This window comes from Pleurodeles waltl, chromosome 11, assembly GCF_031143425.1.
Source record: "Pleurodeles waltl isolate 20211129_DDA chromosome 11, aPleWal1.hap1.20221129, whole genome shotgun sequence".
In the NCBI taxonomy this organism is placed as follows: Eukaryota; Metazoa; Chordata; class Amphibia; order Caudata; family Salamandridae; genus Pleurodeles; species Pleurodeles waltl.
Window position 1 is genome coordinate 935,798,276 of NC_090450.1, and position 17,344 is coordinate 935,815,619.

Sequence of the window (17,344 nt, forward strand, 5' to 3'; positions counted from 1 at the left end):
GGGGCTCTTGCACTGGAAGGAACCGTTTTTTAGAAGAAGGGCACCAAATGTGCCCTTCAAAGAAATCTGGTGGTGCTCAGGAACCCCCAACCCCACCACCCTAGCCCATAGACACCTATTTCTAAAGGGGAGGGGGTAACACCTCTCCTCTAAAAGAAATCCTTTGTTTTGCCTTCCCCTGACTGAGTTAAGCTTAGCAAGAGGAGGGCAGAACAGTGTCTGGGGTCAGCAGCAGCATTAACTTTCACAAACACCCCGCAAGGTTGAACAGGAAGACATGGGGATCCTCTAAGAAACCCCCAAAGTACATGGTATGCAACTAGAACTGGAACCAGTGTAACTGCATGATTCAAACAGGTTTGATACCAAACATGACTAGGTTTGGAGAAACCGTTATGTAGTTGGACATCTCGTAATGACAGGTGTCCACTACATAACTTAGAATGGCTTTACCACACTTACAAAGCCCAGAAAGTGGACTCTGGGTTGTATAGGGGTACCCTCACACTTAGAACCATGCACCCTGCCATTGGGATGAAGGGCCTATTTTATGGGTGACTTATAGGGTCAAAGTGCAGTGACTGCGATATAAGGTATGCCAATATGTCTGGGGTGAAAGATGCATACACCATTTCACACAAGCTGCAACAGTCTGCATGGGCTCCCATGGGTGGCACAATACATGCAGCAGCCCCTGGGGAACCCCTAGTGTACCAATGACCTGGGTACCCAAGTACTATTTGTAGGAAGCTGGCTCTACATAGACAATACCAAAGTAAGGTAGTGTGTGCACAGAGTCCAGTAGATCCCCAGTGTCTTAACAAAGGCTAAAGTAGATAATACTAATGCTCTCTTTTGTGGTGGTGTGGTCGAGCAGTTAGGCTTATCGGAGGGTAGTGCTCAGCATTTTTCGTACACACACAGTCAAGAAATTAGGCACACACTCAATGACTAACTCCAGTCCAATGTTCTATGTATCAAAAATATACTTTGTTACTTCATTTCTAGAACCAAAATGATCTTTGTTGAAGGTAAGTAGAGTTTCAAAAATGTATCACTTTCAAATATCAAATGCACTTTTAGAATTCACAGATAAAACAGTTTACAGATATGTAATACTTTTCAGTTTCATAGAAAGCAATGCAACCCTAGGGCAAGAAAAGTAACAATACAATTTGCAGCTAAGTACTTGACTTACGATCCCAGTGTTTGGGGTTAAGGTGTCCACGGGCAAAGTTTAGGAAGACACCAAGGGTGGCATCACCAGAAATACAGGGCTGGTCGGGTGCAGAGGTCAAAATTGGTGTAGGGTGCCAAATGGAATCCTATGGAGATAGGGGGCGCTCAGAAAGAAACTGTGTAGGAAGTTGGCTCTGTATGCACTATTTCAAAGTAAGGAATAGTATGCACAGAGTCCAAGGGTTCCCCTTAGAGGTAAGATAGTGGCAAAAAGAGATAATACTAATGCTCTATTTTGTAGTAGTGTGGTCGAGCAGTAGGCTTATCAAAGGAGTAGTGTTAAGCATTTGTTGTACATACACACAGGCAATAAATGAGGAACACACACTCAGAGACAAATCCAGCCAATAGGTTTTGTTAAAGAAAAATATATTTTCTTAGTTTATTTTAAGAACCACAGGTTCAAATTCTACATGTAATATCTCATTTGAAAGGTATTGCAGGTAAGTACTTTTGGAACTTTGAATAATTACAGTAGCATATATACTTTTCACATAAAACACAAATAGCTGTTTTAAAAGTGGACACAGTGCAATTTTCACAGTTCCTGGGGGAGGTAAGTTATTGTTAGTTTTAGCAGGTAAGTAAATCACTTACAAGTCTCAGGTTTGGGTCCAAGGTAGCCCACCGTTGGGGGTTCAGAGCAACCCCAAAGTTACCACACCAGCAGCTCAGGGCCGGTCAGGTGCAGAGGTCAAAGAGGTGCCCAAAACACATAGGCTTCAATGGAGAGAAGGGGGTGCCCCGGTTCCGGTCTGCCAGCAGGTAAGTACCCGCGTCTTCGGAGGGCAGACCAGGGGGGTTTTGTAGGGCACCGGGGGGGACACAAGTCAGCACAAAAAGTACACCCTCAGCAGCGCGGGGGCGGCCGGGTGCAGTGTGCAAACACGCGTCGGGTTTTCAATGGTTTTCAATGAGAGACCAAGGGGTCTCTTCAGCGGTGCAGGCAGGCAAGGGGGGGGCTCCTCGGGGTAGCCACCACCTGGGCAAGGGAGAGGGCCTCCTGGGGGTCACTCCTGCACAGAAGTTCCGTTCCTTCAGGTGCTGGGGGCTGCGGGTGCAGGGTCTTTTCCAGCCGTCGGGACTTTAGGTTCAGGCAGTCGCGATCAGGGGGGGCCTCGGGATTCCCTCTGCAGGCATCGCTGTGGGGGCTCAGAGGGGACAACTTTGGTTACTCACGGACTCGGAGTCGCCGGAGGGTCCTCCCTGAGGTGTTGGTTCTCCACCAGTCGAGTCAGGGTCGCCGGGTGCAGTGTTGCAAGTCTCACGCTTCTTGCGGGGAGTTGCAGGGGTCTTTAAATCTGCTCCTTTGAAACAAAGTTGCAGTTCTTTTGGAGCAGTGCCGCTGTCCTCGGGAGTTTCTTGTCTTTCTTGAAGCAGGGCAGTCCTCAGAGGATTCAGAGGTCGCTGGTCGCTTGGAAAGCGTCGCTGGAGCAGGTTTCTTTGGAAGGCAGGAGACAGGCCGGTAAGTCTGGGGCCAAAGCAGTTGGTGTCTTCTGTTCTTCCTCTGCAGGGGTTTTTCAGCTCAGCAGTCTTCTTCTTCTCGTAGTTTCAGGAATCTAAATTCTTAGGTTCAGGGGAGCCCTTAAATACTAAATTTAAGGGCGTGTTTAGGTCTGGGGGGTTAGTAGCCAATGGCTACTAGCCCGGAGGGTGGGTACACCCTCTTTGTGCCTCCTCCCAAGGGGAGGGGGTCACATCCCTAATCCTATTGGGGAATCCTCCATCTGCAAGATGGAGGATTTCTAAAAGTTAGAGTCACTTCAGCTCAGGACACCTTAGGGGCTGTCCTGACTGGCCAGTGGTGACTCCTTGTTATTCTCATTATTTCCCCCGGCCTTGCCGCCAAAAGTGGGGCCGTGGCCAGAGAGGGCGGGCAACTCCACTAGCTGGAGTGCCCTGTGGTGCTGGAACAAAGGGGGTGAGCCTTTGAGGCTCACCGCCAGGTGTTACAGCTCCTGCCTGGGGGAGGTGTTAGCATCTCCACCCAGTGCAGGCTTTGTTACTGGCCTCAGAGTGACAAAGGCACTCTCCCCATGGGGCCAACAACATGTCTCGGTTGTGGCAGGCTGCTGGAACCAGTCAGCCTACACAGATAGTCGGTTAAGGTTTCAGGGGGCACCTCTAAGGTGCCCTCTGGGGTGTATTGTACAATAAAATGTACACTGGCATCAGTGTGCATTTATTGTGCTGAGAAGTTTGATACCAAACTTCCCAGTTTTCAGTGTAGCCATTATGGTGCTGTGGAGTTCGTGTAAAACAGACTCCCAGACCATATACTCTTATGGCTACCCTGCACTTACAATGTCTAAGGTTTTGTTTAGACACTGTAGGGGCACAGTGCTCATGCACTGGTGCCCTCACCTATGGTATAGTGCACCCTGCCTTAGGGCTGTAAGGCCTGCTAGAGGGGTGACTTATCTATACCTGCATAGGCAGTGAGAGGCTGGCATGGCACCCTGAGGGGAGTGCCATGTCGACTTACTTGTTTTGTTCTCACCAGCACACACAAGCTGGCAAGCAGTGTGTCTGTGCTGAGTGAGGGGTCTCCAGGGTGGCATAAGACATGCTGCAGCCCTTAGAGACCTTCCTTGGCATCAGGGCCCTTGGTACCAGGGGTAGCATTTACAAGGGACTTATCTGGATGCCAGGGTGTGCCAATTGTGGATACAAAAGTACAGGTTAGGGAAAGAACACTGGTGCTGGGGCCTGGTTAGCAGGCCTCAGCACACTTTCAAATCAAAACATAGCATCAGCAAAGGCAAAAAGTCAGGGGGTAACCATGCCAAGGAGGCATTTCCTTACAAACTGCTTGCAGGTAAGTACCCATGACTTCAGGGCACAAACCTGGGGGGTTTAGATCAGCACCAGGGGGTGGGGGGGGGGGGGGTATGTTTGGGGGGCACAGGTCAGTACCAAAGCCACACCCTCCGTGACATAGTGCAGCTGGGTGCAAACACAGCTTCAGACGCCCAATGCTTTTCAATGAGGGAACCCCGAGGGTGACAAAGATGATTCAGGCTTTGCCCAGGTAGTCAAGCTCACTGGACGTTCCTGGACGGTTCCCTAAAGCCAGGGGACTGTGAGTGCAGGAGTAACTTTAGACTTTGGGAAATCTTATCCCGGAAGCGGCCACGGTCAGGGGGGTCCCGCTGGATTTAGGCTGCAGGCGTCATCGGGTTGGTCAGGAGGGTCAACCCAGGGTGAACTCGGGGTTGGAATCGCCTGAGGACCTTCTCTGGACCTGTGTGACACCTGTACTCGGGCCCTGGGTGTCAGGTGCAGAGCAGGCCGGCCTCCTGGATCTGGGGTGGTTCTAGAGTCCTTCATGTAGGCTTCTTTGTGGAAAGAGCCACTGTCCTTGGGAGATCTTGGTCCTTGGGTAAGGCAGGCAGTCCTCTGGGGGTTTGTAGAGGTCGCTGGTCCTGCAGGATGAGTCACCTTCTTGTATCAGGAGTCTTGAAACTGCAGACAGGCCGATAGGGCTGGGGCCAATTCAGTTGTTGTCTGGAGCATTCTCTGCTGGTGCAGCTCTTCAGTCCCCCTCCTCCTCCCCCTCCTCCTCCTTTGCAGTTAGCCAGGAATCTGAAGAGCAAGGTTCAGTGGTACCCCTAAATACTAGATTTAGGGGTGTTACAGCAGCTAGAGGGCAGTAGCCAATTGTTACTGTCCCCGAGAGTGGCTACACCTTTCTTGTGCCCACTACCTTTAGGGAGGGGAGCACATTCCCTATTGGCTAATATCTTCCAAAGTAAGATGGATGTTTCTGCCAAGTGGGTTCACCTCAGCTCTGGGCACCCTAGAGGTAGTCCTAGCTGGGATGGGCACACCTCCTGGTGTTTACTAATTTTCCCGCCGGACCTGCCGCCTAAGGTGCGGCTTGGTCCAGGGGGTGGGACCTTCCACTAGCTGGAGTGCTCTGGGGCAATTTAACACGAGGCAGGAGCCTTTGAGGCTCACCGCCAAGTGTTGCAGTTCCTGCAGGGGGAGGTGTGAAGCACCTCTACCCAGAGCAGGCTTTGTTTCTGACCCCGGACAGCATGAAGGCCCTCATCCTATGTCGTCAGAAACCTGTCTGTTAGTGGTAGAATGGCACAGACTGGTCAGCCTTACACTAAGGGGTTGGGTGAAACAGGGGGCATCTCTAGGATGTGGTATGTGTGCATTTTCAATAAATCCAAAACTAGCATCAGCGTGGGTTTATTGAGCTGAGAAGTTTGATACTAAACTTCCCAGTCTTCAGTGAAGTCATCATGGAGCCGTGGACTTCGTAATGACATACTCCCAGCCCATGTACTCAATATGGCCATATTGCACTTACAATGTCTAAGAATTGCCCATGCAGCTGTGCCCTCACCTGTGGCATAGTGCACCGTGCCTTAGAGCTAAAAGGCCTGCTAGAAAGGTGACTTACCTATGCCACAGGCAGTGGTTTGAGTGCATGGCTCCCAGAGAGGGATGCCATGTTGACTAACTTTTTCTATCCAACACCACACACAAGCTGCATTGGCAGTGTGTATGTGTTTGGTGAGGGGTCCCTTGGGGTGATACAATATATGCTGCAGCCCTTAGGGACCTTCCCTGGCCACAGGGCCCTTGGTACCACTGGTACCTTTTACAAGGGACTTAGCTGTGTGCCAGCGGGGTGCCAATTGTGGAAGCAATAGTACAGTTTAGGGAAAGAACACAGGTGCTGGGGCCTCGTTCGCAGGATCCCATCACACACTCAGTCAAGTTAGCATCAGATATCAGGCAAAAAGTGTGGGGTAACCATGCCAAGGGGGCACTTACCTGCACCATATACCAGGGACGTACACAGGTATACCAGTATGCTAATTGTGGGGTGTAAGAAATACTTACCAACCAAACTTAGGGGACAGAACACGGACACGGGGGTCCTGGTTAGGAGGATTCCAGTATACTAAAGCCAAAACATGGACACCAGGCAAAAAGTGGGGGCAGCCATGTCAGAAAGATCCTACTTTCCTACACTGGGCACTGGCCACTGCGAGTTACCCGGCTACATAATGTCTTCACTGAAATCTATGGTATTTAGTATCAAATACCTCCTTTTAATAAATCCATACTGATGCCAGTATTGGATTTATTACGACAGGCACCCAGAGGGTACCTTAGAGGTGCCCCCTGAAACCTATTAATCTTCTAGTGACCTGGTTGACTGGTGTCGACCAGCCTGCCACCACAGACAAGTTTCTGACCCCCTGGAGGTGACAGCCCACACTCTGAGTCCAGAAACAATGCCTGCTCCAGCGGAAGGTGTGATCACAACCTCCAGCAGGATGGCTACTAAATCAGCATAGCTGTGCCTTGATATGCTACCCTGGCTTCCCCAGACCTGGTGAATGCCACTCCTTGCCGTGAGGCCCATTTGGCACCAGGACAGGTGGAAAATTAGCTATGCAAGTAGGTGTGTTGCACTGCAAGGCTAGCCACACCCCTAAGGATCCCGAAGATCCAGGAGTTAAGCCCTGTCCACCCATCCTGTCTTCGAGATGCGGAGCTGGCTCGGAGCCTCCTGCACCAATAACTGGAGTACCACTGCCAGTTGCAAGCACCAAGGCTTGTTTGTGTTCAGTTGGAACACCACCGCTGGCAACAACTTACCTGCAAGTCAAGGGACTTCGAGGGAGGCCAGCCTCTTGCCAGACATCATCTTGTTGTGTTTCTTTCCCTGCTTCTGCAGGTCCCACAAAGAAATGTGAGAGCCATTGTCTCCAAGTGGCCTGCCAGCCAGTACCTCTGCACCTGAGCCCCACAGCCTGAGTACACGTCTTTTGCCGGTGCGTCCTTGTCAAGTGGTCCCCACAAGACCAGTTCCCCACTGGGGTCTGCCGGACTTGTCCCCAAGTCCTCCCTTGCAGACCCTACTGTTTGAGAGGTCCCTTTAAACTGACAGCTTAACCGTGTAGCTCTCAAGGCTACCAACGCGGCCAGCACCACTGTACCAGGACTCCATAGGACAGTGTGACACAAACTGCTGGTGGTTTCTTGGACCCTCAGACCTAAGCACCTTAACTCCCAAAGAGGCCTACACAGGTACTTGTATCCATCAGAAATAGCACCTTGGGACTGCCAAAGCAAGCCCTGTCTACTGATTGGGGATACCTGGACACTCTGCACAGTGCACCTCATTTTAGTACACTGTGTAGAGAGCCAGCTTCCTATACTAAAGGCCCATCAAAACAAAGAATGAGCCCAAAGGACTGACGCAGGACACAGTGAAAAGTGAGCAGAGGGCATTGGGAAGGAAAAGCAGAAGCAGGAGGCTCAGTGAAGGACGGGAAGGGACCACAGTGAAAGACAGAACGGGACCATAATGTCAAACAGACAGGGGACACACTGAAGGATGGGCAAGGTGTCACAACGAATGACAAGCATAGAACAAAATGAAAAGCTAGCATGGGCAACAATGAAAAAAGGGAGAAGAGGCCACAGATTGGCCAGGAACATCGTTACGGACGATGTAACCTAGCTTACATTTTATTGCATTTAAAACCCCTATGTGGAGTCCTTTAACTGTACTTGCATGCAAGTTCAGAAAGCTACACTATTATCACCCCATATTATCACCAAATGAGCCAACAATCCCCACCTTAGTAGACTGGGCTGTTCCGAAGTTGTCATCCTCCGAGGCAGTTTCCGTTGTCATCTTTCCAGAGACTCCAGAAATGTGGAACAGGAGATCACCAAGGAGCTGGACAGAGCTGAACCTAAGGACACAAAAATACAAGAAAACAGCAATCACACCAAGATACAAACAATAACAGCAATCACACCAAGATACAAATCATAACTTACTAGAGTGGACAATCAAATAGGGCCTAAAGGTTCAGAAAGGAAAACATTATTTATCTGAAACCATCGGTTTGCAATGTGTAGCGCTGTAGATTCACATGCTCTGCATGCTCGTGCCATCTAGTGTCGGGATGGATGTTGCCAGTTGTTTTTCTTCAAAGTAGAGGTTTCGGTTCTAGTAGACTCACAATACTTCCACCGAAACCCTCAATGCCTCAAAACAGATACCACCTTAGACTGTTTTTTTCTCATGTGGATTAGGAATAAAAATGCACAGTGATACAACTTTTATATAAATATGTACTTAAAAGATGATTAACTGCTAAATGTCATACTATGGAATCTCATCTGGACAAGTGAGTGCGAGAGCAAGAGATCCCAGAGCATTACAAACTGCAAATTAATTGTTATTTTCAGCATGGGATGATTTAATCACATGGTCTCCACAGAAGATAAACCAGTATGCTTCTTCCTAAAGCAACAGCTTGCGAACAGGAGTGGAAGATGTTTGTAACAAGGATTTAAGTATAGTTTTCCCAACTTGTGTTGTTTTTACCAGGCATGAATCACCATACTGTAATGTTTGGTGAAAGCGTGGAGCATACATAATGATGCAGCTTTACAGATACCAGCAAGAGGATTGCAGCCTAGGAAAGCCATAGTGGCTCCTTTTTTCAAGCAGAATATGCCCTACACACAGAGCCTAGTGTGCATTTGGCTTTTACATAGCAAACCTGAATACATTTGAGAATCTATCAGTCAAGTCCTCTTAGGAAACTGGTTTCTTTGAGGTGGAGCAAGCCAAAAGCTATATATAGCTACTTGGTCTTCCTAATTGCAGGTTAACATTGAAGAATTTTTAAACTACACTAAAAGTGTCGATTTTTTTAACTAAAAAGTATTAATGCTTGAAAACGTACTTAACTTGTAACAACGTTCTTGGCTTTTAAGTATATAAAAACAAAAGTATTTTTGTAAATTGATCTTAGGCAGGTCTATTTTGGAGATTAATGTAGTAGAATGGGCTTGGGATGAGTCAGAGTGGGGATGGAGGATAGATTGATAAAGACATAGGGTGATGGGGAGACAAAGTAAAGCTTACAAGAGAGTAAATTTATATTAAGTTTAAATATATATATATATATATATATATATATATATATATATATATATATATATATACACACACACACGAATATATAAATATATTTTTATTATGATTCTGTTTAGTTTTTATTTTATTTATTACTTTAATTATTTATATTTTAAATTTTATTAATAGATTCTTTTTTTTATTTTTTAATTTAATTTGTTCTCCAGTACAGTAGGATTAGAGTAACAAATAGTTATGTAAATACATAGTAAGAGAATATATGTTCAACGAATATAATAATGGGTATAATAACATAGGAAAAGTAGTATTGTTTAAACACAGACTTTCAAGATTTGTAATATTTGAAGTTAATTAATAAGTGTACTTTTCTAACATTTATTTATTTATTTGCTCATTTTTTGAATATCGAAAAGCTTATGATAATAAAACATCTGGTCAGTGATAAAAAAAAAAACAAGAGCAGGGATTCATAAGTATCTAATATAACAACTTATCTAGAAGCTATGCAATGACCTATGAACATGCTAAGCATAGAATAACACAAATATATATGTATATACACATGCATATACATACACACGCGCACACACACATATATATATTTGACCGTGAGTAAATGCACATTTGTTAAACAGGCTTACAGGGTATGTAAGGAAATGCCTCCTTGGCATGGTTACCCCCTGACTTTTTGCCTTTGCTGATGCTATGTTTTGAATTGAAAGTGTGCTGAGGCCTGCTAACCAGGCCCCAGCACCAGTGTTCTTTCCCTAACCTGTACTTTTGATTCCACAATTGGCACACCCTGGCATCCAGATAAGTCCCTTGTAACTGGTACCTCTGGTACCAAGGGCCCTGATGCCAGAGAAGGTCTCTAAGGGCTGCAGCATGTATTATGCCACCCTGGAGACCCCTCACTCAGCACAGACACACTGCTTACCAGCTTGTGTGTGCTAGTGAGAACAAAATGAGTAAGTCGACATGGCACTCCCCTCAGGGTGCCATGCCAGCCTCTCACTGCCTATGCAGTATAGGTAAGACACCCCTCTAGCAGGCCTTACAGCCCTAAGGCAGGGTGCACTATACCATAGGTGAGGGTACCAGTGCATGAGCACTGTGCCCCTACAGTGTCTAAACAAAACCTTAGACATTGTAAGTGCAGGGTAGCCATAAGAGTATATGGTCTGGGAGTCTGTTTTACACGAACTCCACAGCACCATAATGGCTACACTGAAAACTGGGAAGTTTGGTATCAAACTTCTCAGCACAATAAATGCACACTGATGCAAGTGTACATTTTATTGTAAAATACACCACAGAGGGCACCTTAGAGGTGCCCCCTGAAACTTAACCGACTATCTGTGTAGGCTGACTGGTTCCAGCAGCCTGCCACACTAGAGACATGTTGCTGGCCCCATGGGGAGAGTGCCTTTGTCACTCTGAGGCCAGTAACAAAGCCTGCACTGGGTGGAGATGCTAACACCTCTCCCAGGCAGGAGCTGTAACACCTGGCGGTGAGCCTCAAAGGCTCACCCCTTTGTCACAGCACAGCAGGGCACTCCAGCTTAGTGGAGTTGCCCGCCCCCTTCGGCCACGTCCCCCACTTTTGGCGGCAAGGCTGGAGGGAACAAAGAAAGCAACAAGGAGGAGTCACTGGCCAGTCAGGACAGCCCCTAAGGTGTCCTGAGCTGAAGTGACTCTAACTTTTAGAAATCCTCCATCTTGCAGATGGAGGATTCCCCCAATAGGATTAGGGATGTGACCCCCTCCCCTTGGGAGGAGGCACAAAGAGGGTGTACTCACCCTCAGGGCTAGTAGCCATTGGCTACTAACCCCCCAGACCTAAACACGCCCTTAAATTTAGTATTTAAGGGCTCTCCCTGAACCTAGAAATTAGATTCCTGCAACTACAAGAAGAAGGACTGCCGAGCTGACAAACCCCTGCAGAGGAAGAACAGAAGACACCAACTGCCTTGGCCCCAGACTTACCGGCCTGTCTCCTGCCTTACAAAGAACCTGCTCCAGCGACGCTTTCCAAGGGACCAGCGACCTCTGAATCCTCTGAGGACTGCCCTGCTTCGAAAAAGACAAGAAACTCCCGAGGACAGCGGCCCTGCTCCAAAAGAACTGCAACTTTGTTACAAGGAGCAGATTTAAAGACCCCTGCAACTCCCCGCAAGAAGCGTGAGACTTGCAACACTGCACCCGGCGACCCCGACTCGACTGGTGGAGAACAACCAACTCAGGGAGGACCCTCCGGCAACTCTACGACTGTGAGTAACCATAGTTGCCCCCCCTGGGCCCCCACAGCGACGCCTGCAGAGGGAATCCCCAGGCTCCCCCTGACCGCGACTGTCTGAACTCCATTTCCCGACGGCTGGAAAAGACCCTGCACCCGCAGCCCCCAGCCCCTAAAGAAACGGAACTTCTGTGCAGGAGTGACCCCCAGGAGGCCCTCTCCCTTGCCCAGGTGGTGGCTACCCCGAGGAGCCACCCCCCTTGCCTGCCTGCACCGCTGAAGAGACCCCTTGGTCTCCCATTGAAAACTGAAGGAAACCCGACGCGTGTTTGCACACTGCACCCGGCCGCCCCCGCGCTGCTGAGGGTGTACTTTCTGTGCTACTTTGTGTCCCCCCCGGTGCCCTACAAAACCCCCCTGGTCTGCCCCCCGAAGACGCGGGTACTTACCTGCTGGCAGACTGGAACCGGGGCACCCCCCTCTCTCCATTATAGCCTATGTGTTTTGGGCACCTCTTTGACCTTTGCACCTGACCGGCCCTGAGCTGCTGGTGTGATAACTTTGGGGTTGCTCTGAACCCCCAACGGTGGGCTACCTTGGACCAAAAACTGAAACCTGTAAGTGACTTGCTTACCTGTTAAAACTAACAATAACTTACCTCCCCCAGGAACTGTGAAAATTGCACTAAGTGTCCACTTTTAAAACAGCTTATTGTGTTTTATATGAAAAGTATACATGCTAATGAAATGATTCAAAGTTCCTAAAGTACTTACCTGCAATACCTTTCAAATGAGATATTACATGTAGAATTCGAACCTGTGGTTCTTAAAATAAACTAAGAAAAGATATTTTTCTATAACAAAACCTATTGGCTGGATTTGTCTCTGAGTGTGTGTTCCTCATTTATTGCCTGTGTGTATGTACAACAAATGCTTAACACTACTCCTTTGATAAGCCTACTGCTCGACCACACTACCACAAAATAGAGCATTAGTATTATCTCTTTTTGCCACTATCTTACCTCTAAGGGGAACCCTTGGACTCTGTGCATGCTATTCCTTACTTTGAAATAGCACATACAGAGCCAACTTCCTACAGGGTATGTGTATAATTTATTGTTATGACATAGTAACAATACATATTTCCTAAGGAACTCTACATATCTAGAATATACACATAATCACATTATAATTATTTATCAACACAGGCATATGCAGTCCATTGCTGTTTAATATGGTGGTTATGAAGGAAAGAGCCAACTCTTGAGCAGTCTTCTGAAGGCAAGATAGTTATCCGTGGATCTTATATTTGGAGGTAATGAATTCCATAGTTTGGCTGCTTGAACGAAGAAGGATGTACCACCTATTGTCTTTTTCTTGTATGGTGGTGTTCTAAGGCAGGTGCCAAACTTCAGCGGAGGTTTCTTTGTTTAATGTATTTGGTTATTTTGTTTCTGATAAAAAGCGGTCTTGTTCCATGTATAGCTTTGTGGGTGATACAAAGCAGCTTGAAGGTGGATCTTCTGGCAACGGGTAACCAGTGTAGTGCTCTCAAGGCAGGGGAGATGTGGGCTTGTGACTTTATCATGTAATAGTACTTTGGCAGCGGAGTTCTGAATATGTTGTCGTTTTTTCATAATATATAGAGATGATCCATGGTAGAGGCCATTGGCAGAATCTAGTTTGGATAGTACAAGAGAGATAGTAGCCTGCACCTTGTGTGGAAATCCGAGGTGGGGGAAGATGCGTCATGATCAAGCTGCAATGTGATGAAGCTTTATTGTGCTAATTTGTCCACTTGGAGTCCATGGTAATTACAAGGTTTTTAACTTCCTTGGATACTTGAGGAGGTGGTCTGAGATAGTCAGGCCAGGCGCACAGTGGGTCATAATTTTTCCAGTCACCACATGTGAGTATTTCCGTTTTGGAAGTATTTAGTTTGAGATGGCTCCAAGTCATCCACTAAATGGCTCAAAGGCAACAGAAGATTTGTGAGTTTTCAATGTCTTTGGGGAATTCCTTTTTAAGTAGTATTTGAGTGCCATCTGCATAGTTGTAGCATTTGAGTTTAAAACCATTGATCAGTTCTGGTAATGATTTCATGTAGATGTTGAAAAGCAAAGGTGAGATGATCGATCCTTGAGGGACCCCTGCTTTTGTGATGTAGGGTTTGGACGAGAAGGGGGGAGAATAGATAATATTAGTTCTGTTTTGAAGGTAGGATGTAATCCAGTCGAGAGCAGCCCCTTTTATGCCGGCTTCGTGGAGTCTTAGAATTAGCGTGTCATGGTCAACAATATCAAAGGCAGCCGAGAGGTCAAAGAGAAGTAGTGCAGTAACTCCATTACGTGTTTTTAAGATCATCCCAGATTGCTATGAGTGCTGATTCAGTGCCTCTTCCTGGGCAGAATCCAGTTTGGTAGTCCGAAAATATGGAATTGTCTTCAATGAATTGTGACATCTGGGCAAATGCTGCTCTTTCTATCAGTTTGCCCAGGAAAAGTCCATTTGTGATCGGTCTGTAGTTGTTGGGGTCCTGTGTGTCTAGGTTTGTTTTCTTTCATAACGGACCTATGCATGCCTTTTTCAGGTCTTCAGAAAAAGTTCCTGTACTTAAAGAGTTATTGATGATTCTTCTTACAGGTGTGGCATCAGCAGTAGATAAAAGAATGTTCTTGAAGATGTGTGGTGGATAAGGTCAGAAGGGCAACCGGAAGGCCTGCTTGCGATGACCAAATCCATAAATTCACCTTGTGATATTTGTTTGAAGGAGTGCAGAGGCTGGGTTAGTTTATTCTTGGAGGGGATTTTAGGAAAGAGGTTGGTGCTGATAGTTTTCTTCTGTTTTAAATAGGAGTTCAATGTGTCAGCCTTGGTTGTGTATTGAGTTGCCAGTTTGTGAAATCTTGGGTATTATTTTATTAAATTCTTTGGTTGCAGATTTAGCATTTAGAATTCTGTCTGAGTAGTACCTTTTTTTGCTTAATGATTTGTATATTCTGTTAAGCTTCTGTAGATGTAGTTTGTCTTGAATGTTGTTTGTTTTGAGCCAGATCCGTTGCAACCTTCTGATTTGTTGCTTTATCTTTTTAAGTTCTGTGTTTCTGTTTAGTTTTTCTGAGTGGTATTAGGATATCAAAAGTTTCCTGTAGCCACTCAAAGTTTTGGAACAGAATTAATTGTTTCTAGATCTGTGATGGCTGTTAGTTGTGTTTCTAAGTCTTCAAATTGAATTTGCTCCATGGTCGATAGATGCATGTAGGAAAGTTGTTGTGCAGTGTGTTAATTTGTGGTGTTTTATGTTGGAAAGCTTTCAAATACTGGTCTGACCATATGATTGATGATGCTATGAACGGTAACTAGTTCAAAGTTTGCAAAAATTACATCTAGGATGTGTCCAGCGATGTGTGTGGGATTGTGTACAATCTGATGTAGGTTCAATGTGACTAGGCTAGTGGTGATAGCTTTTGAATGGGGCATAATGGGTTTGTCAAATCAAATGTTTAGGTCCCCAAGAATGCATAGGTTTGAGTATAATGTTACAAGGTGTGAGACTGTATCTAGAAAAGCATCTGGGAGTATTGAGTTAGGTGGAGGTCTGTAAGGAGGAGAAAGTTACAGGAGGAAGTTGGAGTAGGGTTGCATCTGGTGAGGAGGGCCTCACAACCTCGTATTGAAATGAAAATGTCACTTACCCAGTGTACATCTGTTCGTGGCATCAGTCGCAGTAGATTCGCATGTTTTGCAATAGCTCGCCATCTGGTGTTGGGCCGGAGTGTTACAAGTTGTTTTTCTTCGAAGAAGTCTGTCGAGTCACGGGATCGAGTGACTCCTCCTTTTGTCTCCATTGCGCATGGGCGTCGACTCCATCTTCGATTGTTTTTCTCCGCAGAGGGTGAGGTAGGAGTTGAATTGTAGTAATAGTGCCCATGCAATGGAGTGACTAAGTATGTACCTATTTAAGGTTGAGATGATACATATACAAATAGTTGAAGGTAACTTCCAAACTGCTACAGGCTCCCGGGGAGGCGGGTGGGCACATGCGAATCTACTGCGACTGATGCCACGAACAGATGTACACTGGGTAAGTGACATTTTCAGTTCGATGGCATCTGTCGCTGTAGATACGCATGTTTTGCATAGACTAGTAAGCAGTTATTTCCCCAAAAGCGGTGGATCAGCCTGTAGGAGTGGAAGTAGTTTGAAATAATGTTCTTAATACGGCTTGACCTACTGTGGCTTGTTGTGCAGATAACACGTCTACACAGTAGTGCTTGGTGAATGTGTGAGGCGTAGACCATGTGGCTGCCTTACATATTTCTTGCATTGGGATGTTTCCTAGAAAGGCCATGGTAGCACCTTTCTTTCTGGTTGAGTGTGCCCTTGGTGTAATGGGCAGCTGTTGTTTAGCTTTAAGGTAGCAGATTTGGATGCATTCAACTATCCATCTGGCTATACCTTGCTTTGATATTGGGTTTCCTGCATGAGGTTTTTGAAATGCAATAAATAGTTGTTTAGTCTTTCTGATGTTCTTTGTTCTGTCAATGTAATACATCAATGCTCTTTTGACATCTAATGTATGTAGTGCCCTTTCAGCTACGGTATCTGGCTGTGGAAAGAACACTGGAAGTTCCACTGTTTGATTTAGATGGAACGGTGAAATAACCTTTGGCAAAAATTTAGGATTGGTCCTTAGGACGACCTTATTCTTGTGTAGTTGTATAAAAGGTTCCTGTATTGTAAACGCCTGAATCTCGCTTACTCTTCTTAGGGAAGTAATGGCGATGAGAAATGCCACCTTCCAGGTTAGGAACTGTATTTCGCAGGAGTGCATGGGTTCAAAAGGTGGACCCATAAGTCTAGTTAGGACAACATTTAGGTTCCATGAAGGAACAGGTGGTGTTCTTGGTGGTATAATTCTCCTAAGGCCCTCCATGAATGCTTTAATGACTGGTATCTTATATAGGGAAGTTGAATAGGTAGTCTGCAGGTATGCAGATATTGCTGCAAGGTGTATTTTAATGGAAGAGAAAGCCAGGTTAGATTTTTGTAAGTGAAGCAAGTAACCCACTACATGTTCTGGAGTTGTGTGTAATGGTTGTATTTGATTAATATGGCAGTAGCAGACAAACCTCTTCCATTTACTTGCATAGCAGTGCCTGGTGGATGGCCTTCTGGCTTGCTTTATGACTTCCATACATTCTTGGGTAAGTTGTAAGTGCCCGAATTCTAGGATTTCAGGAGCCAGATTGCTAGATTCAGCGATGCTGGATCTGGGTGTCTGATCTTTTGGTTGTGTTGTGTCAACAGATCTGGCCTGTTGGGCAATTTGATGCAGGGTACTACTGATAGGTCTAGCAGCGTTGTGTACCAGGGTTGCCTTGCCCAAGTTGGTGCTATTAATATGAGTTTGTTTTGACTGAGTTTGTTTACCAGGTAAGGAAGGAGAGGGAGAGGATGTAAGGAAATGCCTCCGTGGCATGGTTGCCCCCTGACTTTTTGCCTTTGCTGATGCTATGTTTACAATTGAAAGTGTGCTGAGGCCTGCTAACCAGGCCCCAGCGTTCTTTCCCTAACCTGTACTTTTGTATCCACAATTGGCAGACCCTGGCATCCAGATAAGTCCCTTGTAACTGGTACTTCTAGTACCAAGGGCCCTGATGCCAAGGAAGGTCTCTAAGGGCTGCAGCATGTCTTATGCCACCCTGGAGACCTCTCACTCAGCACAGACACACTGCTTGCCAGCTTGTGTGTGCTAGTGAGAACAAAAAGAGTAAGTCGACATGGCACTCCCCTCAGGGTGCCATGCCAGCCTCTCACTGCCTATGCAGTATAGGTAAGACACCCCTCTAGCAGGCCTTACAGCCCTAAGGCAGGGTGCACTATACCATAGGTGAGGGTACCAGTGCATGAGCATGGTACCCCTACAGTGTCTAAACA

General features: G+C 46.4%; 1 protein-coding gene across 2 annotated transcripts in view; it reads right to left on the minus strand.

Annotated features, from left to right (window-relative positions):
- GCN1 (GCN1 activator of EIF2AK4) overlaps positions 1 to 17,344 on the minus strand; it is a 1,158,386-nt gene that overhangs the window by 190,703 nt on the left and 950,339 nt on the right. For both annotated transcript variants that reach the window (XM_069215038.1, XM_069215039.1), the window contains exon 43: positions 7,853 to 7,970. In XM_069215038.1, coding sequence (XP_069071139.1) covers positions 7,853 to 7,970 — 118 coding nt within the window. The remainder of the gene's footprint in view (positions 1 to 7,852; positions 7,971 to 17,344) is intronic.